The sequence below is a fragment of the Halichoeres trimaculatus genome, unplaced genomic scaffold, assembly GCF_033239565.1.
Source record: "Halichoeres trimaculatus isolate MK-OKI-2021-1 unplaced genomic scaffold, fHalTri1.1 fHalTri1_scaffold_16, whole genome shotgun sequence".
NCBI lineage: Eukaryota > Metazoa > Chordata > Actinopteri > Labriformes > Labridae > Halichoeres > Halichoeres trimaculatus.
In genome coordinates this window covers 8,737,215-8,764,517 of record NW_027437194.1, presented here as the reverse complement: position 1 = coordinate 8,764,517, position 27,303 = coordinate 8,737,215, and the positions used below count along the sequence as shown (strand labels likewise).

Genomic DNA, 27,303 nt, shown 5'->3' with positions numbered 1-27,303 from the left:
GTAGCCTAAAGGCCTAAGCATTCATACATATCTATTTCATATTCAATCAAAGTTAGAATGATGAATAGTTTTCAGTTGTTTACTTGAGCTCTCCTGTCATTTGCTGAGTAATCTGAAAGTAAGTCATGTGGTTTTCCTGATGGAACAAGTTATTCTTTAAAATTTTAATAAAAATACAACAACTAAATTTCTAATACAAACTTTGAAATCTGCAATTTTATCTAATGTTCTTTTAACTATTTCCTTTTTGGTGTTTTTTTTAAGCATTTAGTTTAACCTTCTCGAGCCGCCGTACTGTCACATGACTAACTGTCGTTCCAGTGATCTGATTGGCTGCTGCAGCTGCGGCAGCGTTTGGTTTTCAAACCCGGAACTCACACCTAGTTTGTATATCTGTTGCTATTAAAGTTGCTCTGTAAGTGTTTTGTTTCCATTCAGAGACGTCTCCCAGACTGTAGGTTGAGGGAGCTTTGTTTAAGTCATGTTTTCCTCCGTTTGACCGGTCCCTCCTTCTCACGGGCTTCCGTGTTTACTCTGAAAACCTCCTCCCAAGAGGATCCAGACTTCAGAGCTCAACATGGACCAAACTCGCTCGGTGTGTTCCTTAGCTTTCGCCGTGTTCCTACTGAGTTTCCCCGCTGTGTTAGCGGCAAAACAGCCCAACATCGTGTTCGTGTTGGCGGATGACTTCGGCTGGCATGATGTCGGATATCACAAATCCGAGATTCAGACTCCAAACCTGGACCAACTGTCCGCTACGGGAGTCCGCCTGGAGAACTACTACGTTCAGCCCCTGTGTAGCCCCTCCAGGAGCCAGCTCATGACCGGCAGGTACCAGGTGAGATCCACATGTTGCTGCAGGGTAACTGTAACATTCATTTAAATCCTTACAGGAAGGGATCAGAGTAAGAAAAACAAAACTATGACTAGATATATTTTCTTAGCTTAGTTTTCATTTTTGTTTATGCAGCTTAAATAGTCATTTATACATTTTGCTGTATCTGTTGTCATGAAATTCACAATGAGTGATATGTCACCAATAGAATAATAAATGAAAAGATATGAATCAAATTAAGTAAACTGGCAACCTTTCAACAAACACATCACCCTGCAATCTCAAAGTTATTTTCTCACCAGACTAGTTTTCAGGGATCAGCCCTCATGCTAAGTGACAAGGTTCAGGTTTTAACCAATGCATTTAACTGTAGATTTAAGAAATGTCTGTTACAGGTGTTTTTTTTCCCTCTCCCACCAATTCCTCTTGGTGTTTCACCCAATAATGCAACCATCAGATGAGAGGTCTTGATAAAATACTTTTTTAAGAGTCTTAAACAGGTAGACTCAGAATGTTTACTGAATTCTGGCATCTATTTCTGGTGTCATGAAAACATCTGTCACACCCTGTCACGTTAATCCCCTCCATGTATTTGGATTGGTGACAAGATGTGCTTTGGAGCATCTTTCCTCCCATTAATCTTGTGATATGTCTGTAGTCATCACTGTTTCCCACCTAACTTCTGGAAAGTCTGATAAACTGACAAACAACCCCCTTTTTCCTGTTATCTGTTTGTATTTTTATAAAAAAAAATTCTTCTGTTTGTCAATAAGTTCCTGAGCTGAAATATCTAAAAAAGTCTGAGTTGATTTGGATTGGTTGATTTGTTTTGGGACCTTTTTCCAAAAACCTGTGTCAAAGTAAAATGATTAATTAATTCTGTCTTGGAACTGAAATTACTTTAAGTGATCCAAATGAAGTCCATGTTTTTTCCAAATTATTATTGATTTTTTTTTATTATTCTTTTGAAATTAAAGTCAAAACTCTGAGAATTTCTTTTCAAATTTTTCCAACTTCTAAAATATTTTTTTCGCTGGTTATCATCCTCTTCTGTACAAATCTGAAGTTTCAGCACTTAGTTTTAATATTTCCATCTTCTACCAAAAAATGTTTTCTTTCATAACTATTCAGATCCAAGTTATTAGTAAAAAAAATGGACAATGAGAAGAGAGGAAGGGTATGTGATGCCTTCGGTTAAATTCATTTACAGCCTCTGACAAAAAGAGAAAATATGAGAGCATAAACTGGTAATGAACCGTCACCGGTGAAGTAACAAAGAAAGAAAAAGCAAGATAAAATTGATGCTATTAAAAATAGAAATATCTGAAAGAGATATTTTTAAGACCACATGTTAATTATATAATATACAAAGGCTTCAATTAGTAATAACTTTAGGTGTCAATAGTTATAAAAGGAAATGATGGTATGATGGCATCAGAGATTCAGGACATAAAAGGATTCATCACTTATGCAGTGTAAGCATGATGATCAACACAACTACTTTGATGGTGAGGAGAAAAGATGTACACTCAACAAATTCCAGAGGGAAGTGGGATTATTAAAGACCAAGTTGGCAAAAAAATATCAACCTTTTTCAGTCTACCTCACCACATTAAAAAAGATGAAACTTTCTCAGAGGTGTCACGCTGCTCTCCTTTGACGTGCTGCATGTTGTTGGAGCTTGTTCACTCTTACATTCGGCATCAAAATTAAATCACATGCTCACTATTCAAGCAGGAGTTAAACATACAAACACTGTTTACCTTCTCACTGACAGAGGGACTGACAGCCACAATGTTAATGTCCTGTTATGAAACAATGTTCCTCATTTAACAAATAAAGTGGATGATTTCTGTTGGGGACAGCAATGATCCAACCATCCAACTATTCTGGTTTTGATACCGACACTGATACCTGGGCTTTGGGTATCAACCGGTACTAACACCAATCCAAAACCTGTGTTAAATAATAACCTGCATGTCCTACTGTAGAATAAGACTGGTAATGTTTTGGGTAAAAGGCAAAAAATGAGTTTATTCGATTACTGAAGTTAATATTTATTTAAACGGTAAAGAATTTAAATGTTTACTAGCAGATCTGTGAAAACAAAGCTTCAGAACATACAGAAATTACTATTCAATTGTTAAATTTTATACCTTGTAGACTGATGATGGAGCAAAAAAAACAAACAAACAGAGTGAATCAGAGGTAACATTCCAAATCAACTAGCAAAGAGCTCCAGTTAAAAAAAGGGCATAGAGCTGGTAGCAATGAATCAGTTCCTTTCCATGGATACTCAATCCAGCTTTGAGGAGCTGGATTGGACAGATACCCTATACCAGGCTCTGGGAATTTCCGGATTAATTTGTAGTGTAACAGGATTTATTGATTTAAGAATCTGCTAACCTTTAATTCAGAATTGTCTGACAGTATTCTTACCATATGCTTCCTCTTACAACACTTTACCCCAAGCAGCTGCCACATGATGTATCATGATGACTTCCAAACTCCAGGGCGTGACTTTAGGAAAGTTTATATTTATTCTTTTGGAAGAACTTTTAGGGGAAAGAAATTCTACTTTGGAAACAATCAGGGATTAAAACAAGACCTAAAGTGTTTGTTATTCCAGGATGTAAGGTTTAAGTTCTGTTTTTTTATTTTCTCAACACATTTCTCTTCAAAGAGGAGGTATTCTGCCTTCCATATTGTAAACATGGATGTAAAGTACCAATGCTGGATGTTCAGACTAAACATGCAGATTTTTAAACCTACGTATCCATTTGTTGTAGAAATAGCTGAATCTGTCTGTTAACTCTTCCAAATGCTTCCTTCTACACTGCAAAAAAAAAAAATGAAATCCTATTGAGTGTTTTTGTCTTAGTTTGAGTAAAAATTGTATCATTGTACTGGATATGAGCAGGATTCACCTGATCAGTCCAGAAAATGTTGTTTTAAGGTATTTAAAGACAAAAAAGAGGTTTGAATCGCTTGTAACGAGTGAAGAAAATCTATCTTAATACAAGTTACTTTCTCTTGTCCCACTGGCAGATTATTTTCAACTTGTTACAAGCAATTCAAACCTCATTTTTGTCTTTAAATAACTTGAATCAAGACATTTTTCTGGACTGGTCAGGTATATGTGGCTCATATTAAGTCTAAAAAGACATTTTCTACTAAAAAAAAAGACAAAAACACCTGATAAGATTTCAGTTTTTTTGCAGTGTAAGAATAGAATCAGATCTTCACCAGACTTCCTGGTATGATCAGAATCAGAATCAGAATCAGAATCGGTTTTTATTGCCAAGTATGCAGCACATACAAGGAATTTGACTCCGGCAGTTGTTTTCTCTAGTACAAGAGTGGACACAAACATGACACATAGACATGACAATAAAAAAAAATAGATAAATAAAGATGTGGATGTAGAAAAGGGCTGGGATAAAATGTGCATCAGAAATATTTACAGAGTAATGGGATATTTACAATTCAAGGTGAAAAAGTGCAACTGTGCGGTCCATAGTGCAGCTGTAAGCTGTTTTAAAAGGTGCCAGTGTTAATTAGAGTTTATTATTATTTAATATGGAGACTGCAGACGGGTAGAAACTACTCCTGTGCCGGCTTGTCCTGGTCCGCAGAGCTCTGAGGCGCTTGCCGGATGGGAGCAGTTCAAAGAGTCCGTGAGCAGGGTGAGTGGAGTCCCTCACAATGTTTCCTGCTCTCCTCTGAGTCCTAGAGCAGTAGAGGTCCTGGATGGAGGGCAATGGGACTCCAATGATGCGCTCAGCAGTCCTCACAGTGCGCTGCAGTCTGAATCGGTCCTGCCTGGTGGCAGCTCCAAACCACACAGTGATGGAGGAGCACAGAACGGACTCGATGACTGCAGTGTAGAACTGCAGCAGCAGCTCAGGGGGCAGTCCATGTCTCCTCAGGAGGCGCAGGAAGTACATCCGCTGCTGAGCCTTCTTGAGGATGGAGCTGATGTTCTGCTCCCACTTCAGATCCTGCGTGATGATTGTGCCCAGGAATCTGAAGCTCTCCACAATGGACACCGGGTTGTTGAGGACTGTGAGGGGGGACCGGGCGGGGGGATGTCTCCTAAAGTCCACTATCATCTCCACCGACTTGAGCGTGTTCAGCTCCAGGTTGTTCTGACTACACCCGAGCACCAGCTGATCCACTTGCTGTCTGTAAGCAGTCTCATCACCGTCCTGGATGAGACCGATGATGGTGGTGTCGTCTGCGAACTTCAGCAGCTTCACAGAGGCGTCTGTGGAGGTGCAGTCATTGGTGTAGAGGGAGAAGAGAAGTGGAGAAAGGACACATCCTTGGGGAGTCCCTGTGCTGGTGGTCCGAATGTCCGAGGTGGCCTGCCCCAGCCTCACCTGCTGACTTCTGTCAGTCAGAAAGCTGTAGATCCACTGACAGAGTGCAGGAGGCACAGTGAGCTGGGCCAGTTTGGAGCAGAGGGAGGGGGGGACCACAGTGTTGAAGGCCGAGCTGAAGTCCACAAAAAGGACACGTGCATAGGTCCCAGGACGATCCAGGTGCTGCAGGATGTAATGCAGCCCCAAGTTGACAGCGTCGTCCACTGATCTGTTTGCACGGTAGGCAAACTGCAGGGGGTCCAGCAGGTCCTTTGTGAGGGTCTTCAGGTGAGCCAACACCAGCCGCTCAAAGGTCTTCATGACCACAGATGTCAGCGCGATAGGCCTGTAGTCATTCAGTCCAGAGATGGTGGGTTTCTTGGGGACGGGGATGATGGTGGAGCGCTTGAAGCAGGAGGGGACCACACCCAGCTCCAGGGACCGGTTGAAGAGCTGGGTGAAGACAGGAGCTAGCTGGTCTGCACAGGCTCGCAGACAGGAGGGGGAAACCCCGTCAGGGCCTGGAGCTTTTCTGTTTTTTTTGTCCCTGCAGCAGCCGGGTCACTTCCTCCTCGCTCACTTGGAGGGTCTGGGGGGTGGGTGTGCTGGAGCCCCGGGGGTGAGGTGGAGTTGAGATGAGGGGCTCAGAGTCAGTGGGTGGTGGCAGAGTGACTGCAGAGAGGAGAGGGGCAGGTGTGAAGTGGTCCCTTTCGAATCTGCAGTAGAAGGAGTTGAGGTCGTCAGCCAGGGCTTTGTTGTCTGCAGCAGTGGGGGCTGGGCGTCTCCTGTAGTTGGTGATCTCCTGCAGGCCTTTCCACACTGACGATGGGTCGTTGGCTGAAAACCTGTTTTTCAGCTTTTCAGAGTAGCTCCTCTTTGCCACTCTGATCTCTTTGGTCAGTGTGTTTCTGGCCTGCCGGTAAAGGGCCCTGTCTCCACTTCTGTGGGCGTCCTCCTTGGCACGACGAAGGTGGCTGAGTTTAGGTGTAAACCAGGGTTTATTGTTGTTGTATGTCCTGAAGGTCTTTGTAGTCACACAAACATCCTCACAAAAGCTGATGTACGATGTCACAGTGTCTGCCAGTTCGTCTATGTTGGTGGCTGCAGCTTCAAAAACACTCCAGTCAGTGGAGTCAAAACAGTCTTGAAGGTCCTGCTTTGCCTCACTTGTCCACTTCTTCACTGTCTTGACCACTGGTTTGGCAGCTTTTAGTTTTTGCCTATAAGCTGGGATCAGATGGACCAGACAGTGGTCAGAGTGCCCTAAAGCTGCCCGGGGTACAGAGCGATAAGCGTCCTTTAAAATTGTGTAGCAGTGGTCCAGAGTGTTTTTGTCCCTGGTGGGACAGTTAATACATTGTCTGTATTTTGGCAGTTCGTGGTCGAGTTTTGCTCTGTTAAAATCCCCCAGAATAATAAGCAGAGAGTCCGTGTGTTCTCGCTCTAAACGTGTGATCTGCTCAGCCAGCAGCTGCACAGCCTCGCTCACGTTGGCCTGAGGTGGGATGTAAACACCGACGAGAATAAAAGAGGAAAACTCCCGCGGTGAATAAAAAGGCTTACAGTTTATAGCGAGGGACTCTAAATTTGAGTTACAGTGTCTATTTATCACTGTGACATCCGTACACCAACCTTCGTTGATGTAGAAGCATATTCCACCGCCCTTTGACTTTCCAGTCAGCTCTGTGATGCGGTCCGCGCGCAGCAGCTGGAACCCTGGCAGGTAAAGTCCGCTGTCCGGGATAGAGTCATTGAGCCAGGTTTCCGAGAAACAAAGAGCCGCAGAATGTCCAAAGTCTCTATTTGTCCTGTTTAGGAGAAGCAGCTCGTCCATCTTATTAGGAAGAGAGCGGACGTTGGCGAGGTGGATCGCCGGGAGCGCAGTGCGGAAGCCCCGTTGTCTCAGCTTCACGAGCGCGCCGGCTCGCTTTCCCCGTCTGCGTCTCCTCCATATACCACAGAGAGCTGCAGCACCGCCGACAAGAAGTTCAGAAAAACTTTCTTGGTTCTCGTAGAAAGTGGGAAAAAAGTCGGAAGAGAGCTGCCTTATGCTTAGCAACTCATCTCTGCAATAAGTGATGCGGTTTGATAGCGCAAACACACAGAAAATACACAAAAACAAACACAGTACTAGAGAGCGCAGTACCGAGGCGGCCGTCCGCGGCGCCATCTTGGACAAACCTGATGTCATCACATAAATATCAACTAACTAGTTTATGACACAGAAGTTGGAGGGATGGGCCTCAAACACCAAGGTCTGCTTTAAGCTCCATCCTTCAATAGGCCTCCAGAAGGCCAGCCAATCAGAGTTGAAGGGGGTTTGTAGAATGGGGAGCCTTAAAGAGACAGCAGCTAAAACCAAGTGTTTCGGACAGAAGCTGATATGAGGGTTTTTGTAAAACACCAGGTGGAGAAAAAAATTCATTTTTCGAGCTATGAATCAGGTGAAGATACTACAGGGGGCACCAGAGGAGCAGAATACTAACTGAAAAGTAAAAATTTGTGTTTTCTATTCTTGTCCTGGTCAGATTCACACTGGCATGCAGCACCAGATCATCTGGCCCTGTCAGCCGTACTGTGTTCCTCTGAATGAGACGTTGCTGCCTGAGCTGATGAAGGAGGCGGGCTACAGCACACATATGGTGGGAAAGTGGCACCTGGGCATGTATGAGAAGGCCTGCCTGCCCACACGGAGAGGCTTCGACACCTTCTTTGGTAAATCTTAACGCTGATTTCTGACAGTTAAGTGACTTGTTATTTCTCACGCCAAGTATTTTGACTTTTCTCTCCACTGTGCCCCTCAGGCTACCTGACAGGCAGCTCCGATTACAACAGTCACATCCGCTGTGTAGATATTCACGCTAAGAATCTGAGCCGCTGTGCGTTGGACCTGCGAAACAGTGAAGAGGTTGCCAGAGAATACAAAGATTTTTATTCCACTGAGCTGTTCAGCCAGAAAGCCGTCAACATCATTAGAAACCAGAACTCTGAAAAGGTGAGAGAAATAAACTGGAACATGTCATGACAAAATTTGTTTCCTCACCTTGTTCTCTGTCCATCCTTCAGCCGTTCTTCCTCTATATGGCATTTCAAGCAGTCCACAGTCCTCTCCAGGTGCCACAACGCTACCTGGATCCCTACAGCCACATCAAGGACCACAGCCGCAGGATTTATGCAGGAATGGTGTCAGCCATGGACGAGGCGGTAGGAAACATAACTCGAGCTCTGAAGGAGAAAGGAGTTTGGAACAACACGGTGCTGGTTTTCTCCACAGGTACGTCCTGAGGCTTTGGAGGAACAGTGGCTTTAAACTTATTTACATCCTTTTAATCACTGGGAGTTTTTCTTATATCTAACAAATCTCTTAAGTTTCCATTTTTGAGAACAGAAAATGATTGTAAATAAAGATATGATAATGAATATTTAAGCAATGCTGCTTACAGATGCTACTTTACAAGGCAAAAGTGTTTTTGACCACAAGGTGGCACTACAGGCGAAGTTTTAGTTAATGTTTGGTTAATCTCCAGTCACTTAAAACATTTTGAAAAGTTAAAAATTCCTTAATCAGGCTGTTATTGTTTAGGAATATGTTGAAAACAATCTATTAAAGTTAGAAATTAAGACTTAAGGCAGAAACAATGTTGTTTTGACGGGTGATTTGACTTTTCAGAATCAGTTTCAGAGCACATCCTATACTCTGCAAAAAGCAGAAGTGAAACAACGTGACAGTTGCAAGATTTCGAGAAATCCAAGCTCAAAATTATCATTCTTCAAATGCCCTTATATCGTTTTGCGCTGGTGGGTGGTAGAGGATGGAGAAGCATGTAGGGTTATGATTTCTTATATGAAATGAGCTCATTTAGGACAATAAATGAGAAAAATACAGAAACATATCCAGTTCCCAAAAATCCTTTGGAGACAAAAGCTCATAAAGATCGACTTTATCGCTAAAAAACGGGCGCCAGCCTTTGTTCCAGCAGCCAGTCTGCTGTTTGCTCACATCATTTATTAAAAGTAATATAACTTGATGAGTGTTAACACAGTGTGCAAAACAAGAATAAATAGTTGATATGGATAAACAGACCTTTGAGAAGGTGATCAGGTACAAGAGGGTGAGGTTACTGAGGGATCTTAAGGTGATGAGGAGGATCTTAAAGTGGATTTGGTGCTCTATGAGAACACAAAAACACAGCAAAAACAGAAAGCTATGCAAGTTTTTATGTCTTATTTATAGAAAGAAAATGTCTTAATGGACTTGGTATGAGCCACATTTACCTGACAAGTCCAGAAAAGTGTCTTACTTCAAGATGTTAAAGAGAAAAATGAGGCCTGAATGGCTTGTAAGAGCTAAAGAAACCAAACTAGATCATTTGTGAGTTTGTGCGATGCATGTTGTGGTTTTTAGAGGTCAGTAGAGGAAACACTGTAAAGTATGCTCTCCAGTCTGAAGGTCATGAAGGAGAGGATGAGTGTTACAGACATAACACTGATGCAGTAAGGGTTAAAACAATGCTGCTGGCAGCTAAAGCACTAAATCCTGATACTTCATTAGACCTCACTTTTAAAGTTTGTATTATGTAACTCAAAGACCACAGAGAGGGTAATCAGGTAAACTCAGCTGGGAGTCCTTATTGAGTTTCCACTGCTTCGACTTTATAGTGTTCCAGGATGGAAACAAAAGCAGTGCTAAGTAAAGAGCGCTAGCATTTTATGTTCTCAGACTAAAAGCCGTTTTGCTCTTTGGATTAACGTCAAATTTTCATATTTAGAAGAGGTTCAGGTGACATCCTGGTGACATCCTGGTGACAGGTTTATTGGCTGTAACCATCAGCGGGTTAGATCATGCTTTAATTACACAACAAGGCTGAGGAATATGGACATTAAAAGAGATTTATTTGCATGTCTAAGTGAGTAGTTTATATAAAGGTTTAATGATCTAAATAAGGTTTTCAGTTGGATAGAAATTGGTGATCCAAGAGAAAAAAGAAACTAGATACAAGTTTTTGATTATGATGCAAATCAAAGCCCAAGAATACACAGAAAAAACAGGAATCTAAGCATGTGTTTATGTCTTATTTTTAGTAAAACTAGCAGGTTGGGATTAATTTGAGTCACATTCACCTGAAAGAAAGCAGAAGAAGTCTTATTTAAAGATATTAAAAGGCAAAAACTACATCTGAACTGCTTCAGAAGAGTAAAAAAAAAACTGCATACTGGCCAGAAAAAATGTACTTCTGACAAACTTGATGAGCAAATTTTTCTCACCTAACTCGCACTTAACCAAATCTAAGGCTTGCATCAGAAATTTGTCTCAAAAAAGCTGATCCTGAATGGCAGAAGATCAGATTTCAAACAAAAGTTGTAGAGGGATTATGGCTCCGGCCTCCTGTAGTACCTGAGATTTCCACTAGAGGGCAGTGTTTGTATGTGTATGCCTTTCTTTTGCTCATCCTTCTACATAAAGAAGTTTATTTGGAGACTATACTATGATCAACATGTGGGCGTGTCGCCTCTTCCAAACATCTGCCCGCTCCCGGCTCTTGGTCCTCTGTTTCCACATGTGGAACTTTTAATGAATTGCATCTGAAGTAGGTAACTCCTTTGAGGGTTATTTTTAGGGGGGTTGGGGTTTTAAAGGGTAATTAGAGGACAGGAACAATGCTGTGAAAGTAAAGTGTGAGGAGTTTTAAACGCCCGTGTAGGTGGCCTGTTTCATTGTTCTTCCAGCACATTTGGTTGGCTCTGACTTGAAGGGGCTCAGCCAGCCATATGCCGGGCAGACACCGACTCTGCTGATGTGTAGAAACTCCAAACACTTCCTGTTTCTGTGCCAAAATGATCCGACTTCTGCTTCTTAAGGTGTGATTTCAAATGCAGAGGAGCCGTGGTGAATGTTATCATGTCCAGGCTTTTCACTGACCCACATTTGTTGAAGAACTAGATGAGCCCGAACCTTGAAATTCCTTTAAGATGATATTTTCTGCCTCTTAGGGACTTTACTGTAAGAGTAAATGAGCTCAAAAGCTTCAGGGGGAAACTGGGAGAAGGAGGATTGGCCTTCAGAGAGCCGAGGCAGCTTGAAAAGGCATTAAGGAGCAGACAGACTCTTCCACAACAGCTCGGGAATCGCCAGCAGTCCACTTCCTGGACGTGCATGTCACTGTGCTGCTGAAAGGAGAGCCTGCCTGGAAGTGATTGGTGAAGTGTGTTTATACTGGAGAGACTTATTGGGATGATGACAGCTAGTGTAACAGCCTGTGTGTCTATTGGTGTGTGTGCGTGTGTATTTGGCTGTGTGCACTTGTGCAACGTTTGGAACATGTGCAGGAGTAATATAGGGTCGACGATGGGTCCTGGTGTGGGTTTTATTCATTGCAACGTTAGCTGAGCACTCGTTTGGGCTGGACTCGAACAGATCAACAGCCTGTGGATGGATTTTTGTTAAGTGTGGAGTGCTATTCCTGATCCCCAGAGGATACATCCTCATGACTTAGGAAACCCCCTGAAGTTTCCAATGAAGCCATCTTTGGCGTGGTGTTTTCTGCTTTTTGTTTCATTGCTGCAAAACTATTTTACAAGTCCTCAAAAAACACTGCAGATATTAATGATCCAAAGAGGATACATCCTCCATACTTTGGCAATCCTCTAACATTTACTTCTATTGCACTTCTATTGGGTTTTTCGGTTATTGGCTTTATGAACTGATTGGTGGTAATCATATGACGTTACTGACGCTCATCGTCTCCTGTGGTTATACCCACATGACTGTGGTTATCCTCTGACTCATTGTTTCAGGCAAAAGTTGTGATGCCATAGAGGAAAAAAAATATTATGGAAAAACTTTGAGAACTAAGTTGTTATGATGCAAAAGCAAATTTTAGTTGTGGGTAAAAAAAAGTTGTAATTTTTAAAGATCACAGCTGATCACGTGAAAAAGTTGTAGTCTTAAGAGATAAAAGAGGTTAATTATCTTTGAGAATTTGGTGTAATAATGATAAGAAAAACATAATAATAGAAAAACCTTTCAAAAATTGATCTATTTATGCAAGAAGTTTAGAGTCTACATGTCGTGTGAAAAAGTTTTAGAGTTACAAGAATTAAGTTGGGATGTTACAAAATGAATTTGTTACTGTACTGGAAAAAAAGTCATAATGTCACAAGAGAAAGACTTTTATCTTAAGAGAAATAAAAGTTGTAATGTTATGAGTAAAATGCAATCATGTAACTAGAACAAGTTGTAATTTGAAGAAGATAAAAAAGTCACTTTTTTGCAATAATTATGTTGTAATCTTACAGAAACAAAGCTGTTAAGTTACAGCAACAAAAGGTGTGATGCATCATGGTTCAAGCTGTCTGGTCGTATGAAAAAATCATAATCTTCAAAAGAAGAAACAGTTGCAATATTACAAGACGTAAGCTGTCATAACGCAAAGGTCACTATTTTGCAAGAACTAAGTTGTAGTATGATGCAACATCAGTGCCGACATGTCAGGTAAAAAAAAAATGTGATCTTATAAGAGAAAAGTTTATATTTTCTGAGAATTAAGTTGTAATGTTAGGAAAATCAACTTTCTAACTTTTGGAGGAAAAAAGTAGTAATGTTACAAGATCAAAGCCAAAGTTATGAGAAAAAAGTCTTCAACACAAGGAAGAATAACTGCTTTTTTGCAAGAATTGAGTCGTAATGTTATGAAAACGTTAACTTTTGGAAGAGCAAGTTGTTATGGTTCAAGATTAGAGCTGGCATGTCACGAGAGAATAAATTTAGCCTTATAAGAAAAATAAAGTCACTATTTTAGGAGAATTCAGGTGTGTTTTTAGTAGAATAAAGTTGTTATCTTACGGATAAAAAAAGCTTTCATATCATGAGAGAAAGTCTATCATTTTTCCTCTGGTAGAACCTGTTATGTACATTCTCCCATGTTGATCTCTGTCTCTTCTCTTCATGCCGTTTTGTTCCTGTGGTCGTTGGACAGATAACGGAGGTCAGACACTGTCTGGAGGCAGCAACTGGCCCTTGCGAGGGAGGAAGTGGTCTCTGTGGGAAGGAGGGATCCGGGGAGTCGGGTTTGTTTCCAGCCCACTACTGAAACAACACGGAACCGTCAGCCGCGAGCTCATCCACATCTCTGATTGGCTGCCAACGCTTGTCAGCTTGGCTGGAGGGAAACTCAACGGGACACAACCTCTGGATGGATTCAACGTGTGGAACACAATCAGGTGAGCTTTGGTTCTTCGCTGAAGTAAAAGTGTGTGTCAGCCTGAAGCTTTGAGTTTACTCTTGAATCTGACAGCCTGTGCCTGTCTTTGTGCCTCTCTGAACCATCCCCCCCAAAGCGCTCTCCTCCTGTCTCTCTGACCCAGCGTCTCTTTCTTGTAGGAGCCTCTGCTCCTTCAATAAGCTCTTTGTTACTTTGGCAATGGGGAGCTCAAAGAGAAGGAAATTCCATCAGTCATTCTCACACAGATCTATAGTTCCTCCAGCCCTCCGCCTCCTCTTCTTCCTTTTTCACCCTGATCCTCTCTACAGCTTCACCTAAAGCCACCGGGAGGATGAGCTCATTAGTTTTGCACACGAGTTTCCTTAACCACCATGAAACTATCCAAGTCTTTCTGATAACCTAATGTAAAGTCTTAAGATGCAAATACAGAGGTCACACCCTGTCATGTGTTCAAGCTTCCACTGTTTTGTTATTACTCTTACCCCAAATACGACAGGGCCAAGGTCTGGGGCCAATCACCACTCAGCCTCAGTTTCTGTGCAGCCTTGAGCAGCTATCTTTAAATTTTCTTTTAGGTGCATACACCAAGCTAGAGCTCATCGAATAATGATATGAACGGTTGGCTATCTGCACATTAGGGCTGGGATGATGTGCTTTTGTGGTTGATGGTTTGATTCTATTTGGATTTTTGGTGTGCCGATTTGATTTGAATTGTGATGCTTTAATATGTCTGATTTCTGCAATTTTAAGTTTGCTTTTTTAACATCAGTCCATCAGACCTCTAAATGATGATCATGATGTCTACAGACTATGTCAGGGCCCTAGTTTTTAAAAAAATTTAACATCACATTTGAGTCGGTTTTTAGGATTTATTCAAGGGATCTGACATCACATTACAAGAAAAACTCGCCCTCTGTTGGAGAAAAGTGATAATTTTTTTCCAACCCATAAAAAAGGCTAAAATGAAGGATTTTAATTTAAAAAATGTATGTATACTTTTGAGCAAAAAATTTTGATTTCAAAATGGTAAAAGGAAAACTCCAGAACTGTTTTTTCCCCACCCTAATGCGTAAAGCATCAATTTTAATGTAACTGGAAAGAAGTTGTAGTCTCACAAGAAAAACTTATCTTACAAGTAAAAGAGTTTAAGTCTTTCAAGAGGAAAAAAACTTATATGAAAAGGAAAAAAAGATTCTGATTGTCTCCAGTGTTTTTTCCCTGTGACTGTAATTATCCTCTCACTCTTTGTCTAAAAAAAAACAAACATATTTTTTGAGAAGTATTTAAATTCTTAAGAGGAAAAATTAGGCCTTTTTGTGAGAATATGGTTTTAATGTTGCATAAAACCTGTTATAATACAACAAATGTGTTACATTACAAGATTAAAGAGGTCATGGCCCACGAAAGTCATATTCTTAAAACAAAATGAAAACAAGTTTCCATTTCCTGAGATTAAAGTTGTAATTTTAGGGAAAATAGGGGCGCAGATGGCCTAGGGGTCTAAGTCCCACCCCATGAGGTTCATTAGATGGCCTGGGTTCAGATCTAGTCAGTGGCCTTTTTCCCACTTTGCTACCTACTCTCACCCCTTTTCCTCTTCTATCCACTATCCTCTCCTTTCTCATTAAAGGTACTCTAGCCCCCCAAAAGAGAAACTTAAAAAGTTTGAATACAAAATTGAAAGCAAACATATCACAACAAAAAAATGTAATAATAAGAGGGAAAAAGGTACTACTTTTCAATAATCAAGCTGAAATTGTAGGCAAAAGAAATTAGAATTTTTAAGATCAAAAGTCTCATGTCATGAGAAAAAAACTGTAATTTTGTCACAGTGATACAAAAATATGGTTTTAATGTCCCAAGATTAAAGTTGTCATGTTCCTTGCAAGATTAAAGCCTCAAAAGAAAAAGTTGTACTGTTAAGAGGAAAAAAGGAACTGCTTCAGTTGTTGATTGTGTTTAAAGAAACTGGACTGTAAAGACAGAAGAACAAAACTATCAGTGATTCAAGTCTTTTGCACATTTGCATGTCAGTTTTAATGTGTCTGCAGCCTTCATGTTGCTCTGAGCTCAGGTCATCACCCTGGCTGTCATCGCGTCTCTTTTGACTGACACTTTCTATTTGTAAACTAAATGTGGACACGGTGAAGAAGGTGAAATTGAGGGCTGCAGCAGAAAATCCAGGCTTAGCACGGACCACAAACTACTACTCGCTGCCTCCGTTTGACTGGATTGGCTGCCTCACGTCAGCTGACCGCTGGCCGAGCTACTGCAGTTTCCGTGAGAGCCACACAACAAACTGTTGTTATTCGTCTTTTTTAGAGGTGTTATTTTGTTTTTAATTAGCTTGCGTGTTTTAGAAAACAGCAACTCAACAGCTCGACCTGCGACTGCAGGTTTGGAACAGAAGGCAGGAGGAGAGAGTTATTTTAGTGGTGTTATCAGACGCTGCGGTCAGAGAGAGCAGAGTGTTTTCTCTGTGGTGGAGTGTGGTCAGAGCATATGACTGCCTGGTGAACGACGGCCAGCTGCTTTAGATTTACAGACCCTGCTGGATTTTACAGTGCATGAGTCAGACAGCACTCTGTGTGTGTATATGTGTGTGTATGTGTGGGTTGTGTATCCATATGTTAAAGAGTTAAACTGCTTTTTATCTTCCAGCAAAGGGTTTGCTTCCCCGAGACTGGAGCTGCTGCACAACATTGACCCTCGTTATGTCGACATTGCTCCATGTAAGTAAACAACTACTTTATTTATCTGTAAGAACTTATAACTTATATTTTAAGTGATGTTGAAATAGAATAGAGTAGAAAATACTTTATTTATCCTCTGGGTTGGGAAATTCAGGAGTCACAGCAGCAATCAAAAAAACAAAATTAAGAAAGTGTATAAAAAATGTCCATAAGAAAATAGATGATGACAGTTTGTCCATAATTCTCCAGTTCAGCCAGCCTCCACCTCCACAGGGTCTAGGACTGAGCTTCTTCAGCAGCCTACCAGTGTGGCGTTGGTGTCTGGTGTTAGCTCTGTTAGCCATGTCTGTAAACAGCATGATGCTACTCTGCCTTCTGGTATTCCTTCTGTTGCTAGCTTGTCCTTCTTATTGGAGATAGATCTTACGTTCCTAATAACGATGGATGGAAGGACAGGTCCATGTCGTCACTTCTTGGCTCACACTTGAGAACCAGCACGGTGTCCTCACCTCTTTCTCCTCACCTCATGGGGAAACATCAGGCCTTGCACCAGTTAGCAATGACATGCTACAGGCTGCTAACAGCTGATTTCACATGTAAACGATGCAGCCATGGTTACATGTAGGACCTCCAGACAAACACAGGAGAAAAATGGTAAAAAATATCACTGAAGATACATAAAGTTTGGTGTCCATGACCAACAAATGAACCATGCAAGTAATGACCCACTCCAAATACAAAGATTACAAAAAAGAGACGAAAAAATTACAAGAAACAGACAAAGATGAGAGCTTCTGCAACAGGCAGCCACAACCAACTGGGCGGCTAGCAACTATAATAGCAAATAGTTTCACATTTTTGTATTTACCTGTTGATAATCCATGATTTCACATAAAATTCAGCAAGAGAGTCTTTTTCCTAGAGAAACACTACCAATTCTGGCCACAGGTGTCACTGACTGTGACTTCAGGAGACAAAACGTGTTGTCTAATAAGGTTAACACCAAGACAGCATTTTAAAAGATTCCCATGAAGAAACAGAGCTGACAGCAGCAGTGAGACGTGTGCTTATTCTCCTCATTGATCCTTGACCTGCACTCGAGGTAAAGGAACAAAAAAACGTCTACAGTGTTCTGTGTTAACTGTGATTCATATTCATAAAGGCTACATAAGGTAAAGACCTCCAGCAGGGTTTTTATTATTTCACAGCTGACCTTCAGTTCCCACGTTCTGGACGTCTGTGCATGTGTTAAATGTGAAGGTTTTGCTCCCATCCAGACTCAATGGACTCAAAGATCCTAAAAGAGATATCGAGTTATAACCTTGTGAAATAAAACATTGAGCTGAAAGACGAACATGGAGTCATTAATCCTTCCAACCGGCTGAGATCATTTCGCTTCTTCATGTAAATGTGGAAAAAAAAAACCTTAACATTTGCATCTGTTTTATTTAAAACTCGTGCTCCTCCACGTCTCCTGTGTTTCTTGGAGAGATTCTGAGCTGTGGTGGAAATTTGGAAAAGGCTTCCAGTCATCCAGTCAAAGAAAACTCAGATGTAAGGCTGATATTAGAGGACTACTGGTTATATAATACATATAATGCATGACGTAGAGTTAAACAGGTGTTTCAGCCTCTTGAAACTTTTTCCCTGACTTGTTACACCTCTGATGGATCTGTTGAGAAGTTTTTGTGTTGGATTGATTCTGGTGCCACCTCTGTCTGAAATCTGTTTTTCTGGGCTGATGACTTAATTACCCATGAGCATGATCACTCTTTCTGGGGAAGATGTGTCTCATTTCAACTCAAATTGTACAGCGCCTTTCAAGAAAACCAAGGTCGCTTTGCAGGGACGGGGTTAGGGGAAGACTAAAGGGTTGTTTCCATGACAGTGTTTCATCCAAAAATGCAAAAATGCAGTGAAAAATTATGCATTTTTATGGAAACGCAGACTGAAAGCCCTGTAGTATGCATGTAGGGCCTGTAGTTGGCGATATAACCGTAGAGACACACCACACCCGTTACTCCAAAGACCAGAAGTTGTCTAGCTAACTGCGAATAAAACAAAATAGAGGAGAAAGTAAGAAAAGAAACGGAACATTAACATAATCATGCAAGACTCGAAAGATTTATCTGGACAAACGATGAAGTAGAGTTCGTGCATGGCATTTCAAGTTGTCACAATAAAAGTGTAATACACAAAGGGAAGCATGACGTCACTGTTTTCACTAAAAACACGGCAATGGTGGCCGTTGCGTTTCCAAAAAATTCAACTCTGGGGGCCATATTTTAAAGTTACCCTTTTAAGTTACCGTCAGCTAAAATGTGAAGTTCCCACATAAGAAGCCAAAACGTGGCAATACCTTTGTATTTCATTCTAAAACTGTTGTTGCGTGAATGGCCCCTGACTAGCTAACAGGGGAAAACCTTGGTGAAAAGTTGCATTTTGAAGGTTGTTTTAAAAGTGTTCAGGGTTGGGGGGTGCTGTGGATTTAAAGAGGGAGATTTCAGAACAAGAACAAGAGCAGCAGTGATGGTATGGGATGTTCTTGAGGTGGTAGATGGTAGATTGGTGACTGGTTTGGAGAGTGTCTAGAACGAGGGACTAGAGTCGAGGGAGCCATTTAGGTTGCAGACCTCAGGAGACAGAAAGGTGGAACAGGAGGAGATCCCCAGTCTTCAATAGCAGTGCCTTGAGTCACAACCATGGGCTCAGTCTTTTTACTGTTAGTGCGGTGCTAAAATAGAGTTGACTGTCATCGGCATAGAGGTGGAAATTAAGACCAAAGTGCCGGGGAAGCATGTAGATGGTGAAAAGGAGGGGACCAAGCACAGAGCCTTGAGGTACGCCTTGGTTGGCTGAAGGGTGGTCTGTGTGCTGGGATGTTGTCAGTTGTCTGACTGAGGAGGTTTGTAGAGCGCATACTTCACGGTTGGACAGGTGTTGACAAAGCTGGGTTGCCACTGCTCTTTCCAAGGTTTTACTACAGATAGAAGGTTGTAGATCAGTCGGTAGTTCCTCAGACTTTTGTCAGGTTTCATGATTTGTAGCCATTTTGATATTGTCATAAAGCATGCTGACCTCATGTTACCTCTCCCTCTGTGTGGGTTCTGTTCGTCATTTCTTTATCTTTTTGTTTCTAATCTTGTAATCCTGCTGTTTTTGTCTCTCTTCCCATAAACGCTACGAGAAAAGACTCTCATTGTTTGAGTTGCTTTTCTCAAAAACCAGACATCTCCAATCCAATTAGCTCAAGTTGAAGCAGACTGAATGGGGCCTTGGAATATTAGGTTATATAACATTTGTCCAAACTCACTTTAGGGTATTAGAAACCCACTTTCTGTTTGTTATGAGTGTTTGACATTTATTTGAGTGGATTAAGAGATTATGGAGGATCTGGCTGGAGGTGAGTTGTACCGTTTCTGCCTGGATTGTTATTAGGAGAAGGAATTTAGTTGAACATTTATGCTTGTAAATTAAATCTATATATTAAAATACCTTAAACCTCTTCATTTGTTTAATTTTAAGCCCAGAGGTATCTTTATATGCAGATGATGCACGTCTTTCCATCACTGCCCATAAAGTCTCACCTTATCCTTAAATCTCTCTGTTTCTCACCTCCTGAAGCCATATTTATTATTCTGTTTTCATCTGGGGAATGCTGATAGAAACTGTGAGCAGTCAACAGCGCTGTAATCTGAGATAGTTGACGTTTGAGGGCAGGGTGTGTGTGCCCCTCTATGTGTGTGTGTGTGTGTGTGTTAGTGTGTGTGCTCCCACTCTGTGATTGTAGAGAAGTTTCCAGGAAACGGGTCTTGTGACTGCCCTTTTCTCTGGCTGTCAGACACACTGGATTGCTCTCATTCTTGTCTAAACCACTTAATATTAGGTGGTACTGCTTCTGAGAATGCTGCACCTTGGTTTCACGTTCAGAAATAGTCGGAGGACGTTTCTGTCCTGAAATGTTTCACAGATGTAGTAAAACGGGCTGACATGAGAGCAGATTCTCCCTCTTTGATGTACTGTAAAGGTGTATCCTGTGTCCTCTAACAGCAGCGTGGTTTGCTTCTCTTTAAACATGAAGTAGAAACAGCACAGGACTAATTATAACTGATTACTACCGTATGCTGCACTGTAGTATCATTTGGTAACCTGATGCAGAAGTTTTGAAAGGAGTTTCCGACAAATTCAAAGTGAAACAGTGCTTTTTGTTACAGTGTTTAACCTTAAAAGGTTTCTGAAGATCACAACCACCAGACACTCTTTAATAGAGTCTGTGCTGTAATCTACAATCACACGGCAGCAACTCAGAGCTTTTAGACACACAGTGAAGACGAGCTGCTGAAGTTCAACCTGATTATCAGAATGAAAGAGAAAGGTAGTTTAGGAGACTTCAAGACCAAGTAGTGATCTACTTGGATTTTCACACACAGCTAACTCTAGGGTTTACGGAGAATAGTCCAAAAAGAGAAACTTTTCAGTGAGAGGACAGAGGAGAATGGACAGACTGTCAATGGAGATGACAGAAAGACAACAGGAACTCAAATCTTTACAGGTAGGGGTGTTCTAGTCCGGATCAGGTCAATTTTGGCATTTTCTAATTAATGGCTAGCTTTCTCATCGAATCTTTCACGTTAGCCATCACTTGGGATGGGTACCGAATTAGGTACTTTCATAGGTACCGACTGAATTCCATCTGTAGAACCAAGTGCTGATACACATAAAATCAAATGGTACCATGTTTCAAAACCCAAACTCATCCTTGTGATGTTGAGGGAGTGGAAGAGAAGGTAATTTTCCATGCCGGACATGAACACAGCATCGCAAGTTTATAAATTCAAAATTAAAAAACTTTTAGATTTTGTTATTAATCAAACTAATATTTATTACTACATAAACATATACAGTAGTACCAAAAGTTGGTACCGTTGAGTACCGATACCAATTTCCAGGTACTGGGCATCAGTACTGTATCATTCCAAATGTGAAAGCTACCCATACCTAGCTGTCACTGAGAGTAATTTGCTTCTGAACACTGATGCATCATTTTAACTGAGCTCCCTGTGGTCATCCAACCTCACCTACGGTAACTCTCCAGGGACATACCGTTTGAAAAGTTGGAACAAACATACAGGAGACTGTCTGTTAGCTTAGCATTAGCAACTTCATGGCTTGAATGTGAACAGTGTGGAAATACATCAATCTAAAGCAGTCCAACAGCCACATGTGGATACATTTTTGCTCTGCAATGTTCTCATGACACGTTCAACACAACCAAAACATCCTAAAACAACATGTAGGGTATTTCACTGACAGAGGAAAAGCTGTTCTGCTGTTTCTAGAATTTAGTAGAACAGATTAATATCTACAGAGAGAGAGCATCCAAAAACCTCTGAGTAGAACTGGGATATTTTTGGACTTCTGATCCCACCTGATTTTCCATGGTATGCTTTGCCGATACCGATCTGATAGTTTGGGATGATACAGGTCAGTTTAAGTTGTAATGAACATTTCAATGAAAGGAGAAAACATGGCGTTAGTTCAAAATATTTATGTTCATAGGCTTGCACCATCACAGGAGAGTTGTGTTCAGGGTAGCCTCGGATTTTAGGGTGCTTTATTGCTGTTAGTTTTTACTTTTCATTATTGTTAATGCAAAGAAGTGTGCAGCTTCACTTTCTTACATCTTTGGCAAAGTTTATCTCTGCAAACCCAAGTATTGAATAATGACTGTACCGACAGATATTGAATACTAAAAAAAGCAGTATTAGGGCCAAAAAAAAATTGATAAGAAAATCCCTAACCAAAGTCAGCAAAAGACCGCACAGGTTCACCATCAACCCTTCAGCCGGCTGCTGGTGTAATGGTGTGTGGGGGATTTTCTTGTTACATTTTGGACCCCTTAGTACCACCTGAGCATGGTTTACAGCCTACCTGAGTATTGTTGCAGACCATGTCCATCTATGCAGAGCACAGTGTGCCCATCTTCTAGAGGAGATTTACAGCAGGATAACGCTGTGTGATGCTATCGTGTCAATATGGAGCAAAATCTCTGAGAGATGTTTCCAGCAGCTTGTTTAATCAATGCTGTGAATAATGAAGGCAGCTCTGAAGGGAAAATGGGAAAAAAAAGAAGTTTTCATGTCTTTGTCTTCAAACAGCTCACTCTTCCAGCCTGAGATTCCTCTTTGCCCCTGTCTCTTGTTCTTGTCCATCTCCTCTACGTTCCCTCTCCCTTTCTCTCAGCCCTCTCTTCAGTCTCCTTTCAGTTTCTCTCTGAAGCTCATGAAAAGCCCTTGTTCCTCTCCTACATACTTTCTCTTTTCAGCGTGCTTTTTCTAAATCCCTCTCATTTATTCTCCCGCTCCGCTGTGTGAGAAGAGGGATCCCGACTAAATGGGTCACAGAGGGGTCCCTGAACTTCTCGCTTGTGGTGAGGGAGAAACTGGAATTGACCCAAGCCTTAAATCACCCCCAAATTTCCTCCTCCAAGCTCTCTCAGGGTCTCTTCCCACTGTGCTTCCCCTCCTTTTCTCTAAGTCGACTCTGGATTCTCCTGCTGTGAATTCAGATGATCTCTCAGTGTTGGGTGTGAGGCCTCTTTCCGAGGAGATACAAAAATAAAGAAGAGTCAGAAATAAATCACCTGCTTACATAACCGCATGGAGACCTGAATCCAGCAGGATGTCAGAGCCCCAGATGTTAGTTTGTCTCCACAGATCTGTGTTAACTTTGTTCCACATTGAGCAACCCATGTGAGAACAATTAAGATGCCCGCATGTCATTTGCGCAACTATCAGTGGAGAATTCAATGTCAGAGCTTTTATCATGTGGTCGCAAAATCGCTGAGATCGGAAATGTTTTAATTCTCCAGTCATGTCGCTGTGGTTGAATCCACTCTATTAAAACAAGCTCTGATGGGAGCATGGGATTCGTGTGGGTGTGGATTTGTCTATACCCAGAGAATGTGAGGAAATGCTTGTGTTTGACAGTGTTAGGACGTCCAAATTACTTGCAAATCGGCCTAATCAGGAACATGTTGCCGGGGTCACACATGGCATGAACCTGAGAAGAGTCTCAAGGCCAGACTTCTCTTCAAAAAAAAGTCTTCAGAAAGCTTCTGGGAGGCATTTTGAGGGAAGGCAGAAAAATAACTTGATGCAGGAGGCTGCAGAAAACAAAGAACAAACATGAAAGTAACAACTAAATAACTCAGTTTAAGCTCCTGTGAGGAGTTTAAAGGTCAGATATCACCCCCAAGTTTATGTTGTTGGCAAGGAAAAGTTAAAATCAGTTCTAGACCCAATATGGAGCTTTTGTTGCATTGTGAAGAGAAGTAAGTTGTCTGCGTTACGTTAGACATTAACATTATTAGTTGACCGAAAATAGAGCCTTGAGGAACACCACACAACAGATGAACAGGTCCATCTACGCAGCAAAAATTTGAAATCTAACTAGTGTATATCTTTTTTTTTATGCCAGATGGTGTGTTAGGCTTAGTATGAGCAACATTTTCCTGAAGTCTAAAAAGACAACTTTACCAAAAATAAGATATTTACGCTTACTCAGATTTCAGGTTTTGCAGTGTAAATGGACCAGTTCCTTTGTTGTGTGGTGCTCCCTAAGGCTCAATTTCCGGTCCTAATGTTAATGCACAAGCATCATGTTGAGTCTAGAATTTATAGCTTTGATTTTAGTTTTCATAACGCAGCCTTGTGCTTATGCAGAGGTTTAACATGCCGACTGATGTGGACCTGCTATAAGTCAACATCACCGCAATGTCCACCTCCTTCCTACGTCTCCGCAATATTTGCAATATGATCAGCTACTGCTCAAGATTTGTTGGCTCTAATTTTAACATAATAATAACCTTGGATACGCTCAAAGTTTCTATTGTTTTCTATAAAAACAGTGACCATAGCAAGGTCACTTCCGGTGGCACTGCCCCGGTACGATCACTTGTGTGTGACTTGAACCATTTCAAAAACTCATTTGGGAGGGAAGCTGTAGAGAGTGTGCAGTAGTATGTGTTATTTTGTTCTTTTTATGTCAGCGGGTTTGTGCCTCATGGGCATCGTGCAATGTGTTGAACTGTATGTGTGCATGAACCATTGTGTATATGTTACAGGCTCTTATTTATTTATTATTATTAATGAAGGCAGTATGATGTAAGCACTGAGTCCACAACAAATTTCCCCAAGGGGACAATGCAGTTTACGCTTACTCTTACTCTTGATTTAGGTGGACTATAACAGAGCCAGAAATGTGCAGGTACTGGGCCAGGCTGGTATGGCCTTGCAGTTTGTCGTTTGCCCTACAAGATGGCATGTGGCCCCTTCCCCAAATGTCACTTTGCACTCTCACAGTTTCCTGCTTTGACCACTGTCCTGTCCTCTCTGAATCTGCAGGAAAAGACAGGAACAACAAGACGTTTAGTTTTCATGATGGCATCAGCCACTGTGGCGTAGTGTCAACACAAAAGTCACAAGTACAAACCCACCTTTACCCATGAAGTCTGAGTATAGGCAACTTATACATTAAGATTTGAGTCATCTCTATAAAGTTATATATGTAAAACAAATCATGATATCTGGCCTAAGTTAAGTGTACTGGGAACAAAAAGTGAAAGACCGAGAATTGAGCCTTGGGGGACACCACAGAGCATATATTACTGTAAACCGCAACAGCAAATGCGTGTTTGCTCACTTTTATTTACAAGAACAGTATCAATTTATTCATGTATTGCTTGTTCCTTCTTCAGAGTATAAAAATTCTGCAGAAATGAAAAGTATTCATGATGCTCAGCAGGAAAAGAAGACTGATGCTAACACGAGGACATTTCCACCTTATCGGTCACATTCCTCCCCTAAAAAACCCTTCTTACAATAATTTCTGTTTTTAAAGGGAGGATTGTTCACTTCTTGCTGTGTCACTGTTGATTTTGCAGAACGAAAAGGCTCTCTCCTATTGGTGTATTTATTTTCACACCTTCACTTGATACCGACTGTGATTCCCAGGTATGCACTTATATTTGGATCCAGTCTGTCTCCTCACATGTGTTCACAGAGGGCGTCTTGTATCCAGCTGTAGTTTGATATCGGCTTCATCAGCAGTTTAAACAGAAATAAAGAACCTCCATGATCTGCTCTGTGCTCGCTGCTCTCTGCAGGTCCTGGCAGATGGCGTCAGTTAGCCTTGGCTCAGGGGTTGCAGGGAGGCTCCTGGTCCAAGTCCGGCTTCAATGTGTCCATTCACGCTGCCATCCGATCCTCCAACTGGAAGCTGCTGACTGGATACCCAGGTCAGTATCCCCTCTCACCTGTAACGGCATGTTTAGTCTAAGTGGGGAGCAGAAAATCAAACAGACTTCTGCACAGCCGCATGTTGGTGTCTTATCTCTATAAACAGAGTAGATAGAAACAGTAGATCTTGAAAAACTTTGTTCTCTCCAGGATGTGACGTCTGGTTCCCCAAGCCGGAGGGAAACGTCTCTGGCACGGCTACACCCGGGGATGATCCTCCAAGTCTTGTGAAGCTGTATGACATTGAAAAGGATCCAGAGGAGAGGAAGGACGTGTCCCTTCTCTACCCCACGGTGGTGGATTATCTCCTCAGCCGGCTGAAGCATTATCACGACAGCTCGGTGCCCATAAACTACCCTGATGACGACCCCAGGTGTGACCCGGGCCCTGGAGGAGCCTGGGGACCCTGGATGTAGACATCAGAGGAGGGTTGTTGCCCTTTTTAGAAGCTCTTATATGAAGTTGAGACATATTTTTGCTTTGTGATGATCAAAACAAGACTCTTCTAATTTGATTTAGAGAAAATATTTATTCTATATTTCTATCCGTGGCTGGGTAAACAGTTTCAGCAGTAAGCGAAGGAAATCTGTTATTAATGAACAGATGCTGTTATTGTTGATCTCTGTGTTTCTGCTCTGTGTGTGACATGTTACTGCTCTGTAAAATCCATCGTAGTTCTGGTATTTGCACTTTATTTGTCTGCCTCAGGTAGCTTCTATGTGTCAAACACAAAGCTGCAGAGAACTGACTTGGGAGTAATCTTACATAGACTCTTTTTTTTAATATAAGCCTTTTTATAAGAGATTATACAAAGGAAGGAAGTACATTTTTGGAGGCTTTTTTGGTTGTATTTATACGCTGTTACTTTTGACAACAAACCTTAACTTTACTGAGTTTTTCTTTCAATAATTGAATACAAACAAGTGCATTAGTTGCTTAATTTTTTCTGAATGTTTAAACAGTGAAGTGTTTGCAAACTTGATTTTATTCCAATTCTATGTTTGTGTTGTTGCATTATTTTTGCAGAAAACCAAGAGTTTTGTTGCTGACTTCCAAAACAGGCTTTTAAAGGGAGTTTTGTTTGAGTAATCTACCATCAAGAGGCCAAAATACTGTGACTGTTTATTAAACAGACTCTAAATTTGGATTCTGGATGCAGTTCTTGTTCGTTATTTTCTTCTCTCTTGTTTCCTTGATGGTGTCCGTGCTGAAAAAGTTTTCATATTTTTCTTTTTAAGGGTTAAAAATGTGAGGAATTTCTTGAGCACTTCAGGTATCCATAATGTTTTGTCTAGAATCACAGTTCCCACATGCCAGCTCTGCTCTCACTGACTGATTTAGATTTGAAGCTGTGGTGATATTTGAGATTTGAACATTGAAAGCCGTCAGAATCCTAAATATAAAATCCTCCCATAGAGATGATTTACATGTAAGGAATCTAAACCAGCAGAAACTAATTTCCTCACTACATCTACCCCTCTTTGACCTTTGACCCCCGTGTGATTGACCTCCCACTTACAGCAGCATGCAGACTAGCTCAGGAAATGCTCCCTGCAGAGAGTGGGCGGGCCGGTCCTAATGTGGGCTCTGACCTTTGACCTGCCATGTGAGTTGATTGGCAGCAGAGCGAGGTAACAACAATACAGGCTACTGTGGAAAACAGAGGAGACTGAGGAGATGTTTGACTTTTAGAGCATTTCACCTCAAAGGCCAGAGCAGCGTTGTTTTTCTGGCAGCTCTTTGTACAGTGTAACAGAATAGATTTGAATGGTTAAATTAGAATATAAGTAAGCTTAAAGCTTATGTAAAGAGTTGATTGTTGGTCAGGAAACACTGACAATGAGATTAATGTAGCATAAACAGTAAGTAATTTCTTGGTCATAAATCTTA

General features: G+C 41.4%; 1 protein-coding gene across 1 annotated transcript; it reads left to right on the top strand.

Moving 5' to 3' along the window:
• The first annotated feature begins 319 nt into the window (after positions 1 to 319).
• Positions 320 to 26,540, top strand: arsb (arylsulfatase B). The gene is made up of 8 exons (XM_074690777.1): positions 320 to 838; positions 7,728 to 7,914; positions 8,004 to 8,194; positions 8,266 to 8,473; positions 13,176 to 13,419; positions 16,083 to 16,153; positions 25,281 to 25,412; positions 25,564 to 26,540. The coding sequence occupies exons 1-8, from the start codon at positions 578 to 580 to the stop codon at positions 25,827 to 25,829; spliced, it is 1,560 nt and encodes a 519-aa protein (XP_074546878.1). The 5' UTR covers positions 320 to 577; the 3' UTR covers positions 25,830 to 26,540.
• Positions 26,541 to 27,303: the final 763 nt, after the last annotated feature.

What these genes read in the sequence shown, in the direction of transcription:
- arsb (XM_074690777.1), top strand. Translation starts at nt 578, where the DNA reads ATGGACCAAACTCGCTCGGTGTGTTCCTTAGCTTTCGCCGTGTTCCTA. An exon ending in AACGTGTGGAACACAATCAG is followed by an intron (nt 13,420 to 16,082) that starts GTGAGCTTTGGT and finishes TTTATCTTCCAG; the next exon opens with CAAAGGGTTTGCTTCCCCGA. An exon ending in TTATGTCGACATTGCTCCAT is followed by an intron (nt 16,154 to 25,280) that starts GTAAGTAAACAA and finishes TGCTCTCTGCAG; the next exon opens with GTCCTGGCAGATGGCGTCAG.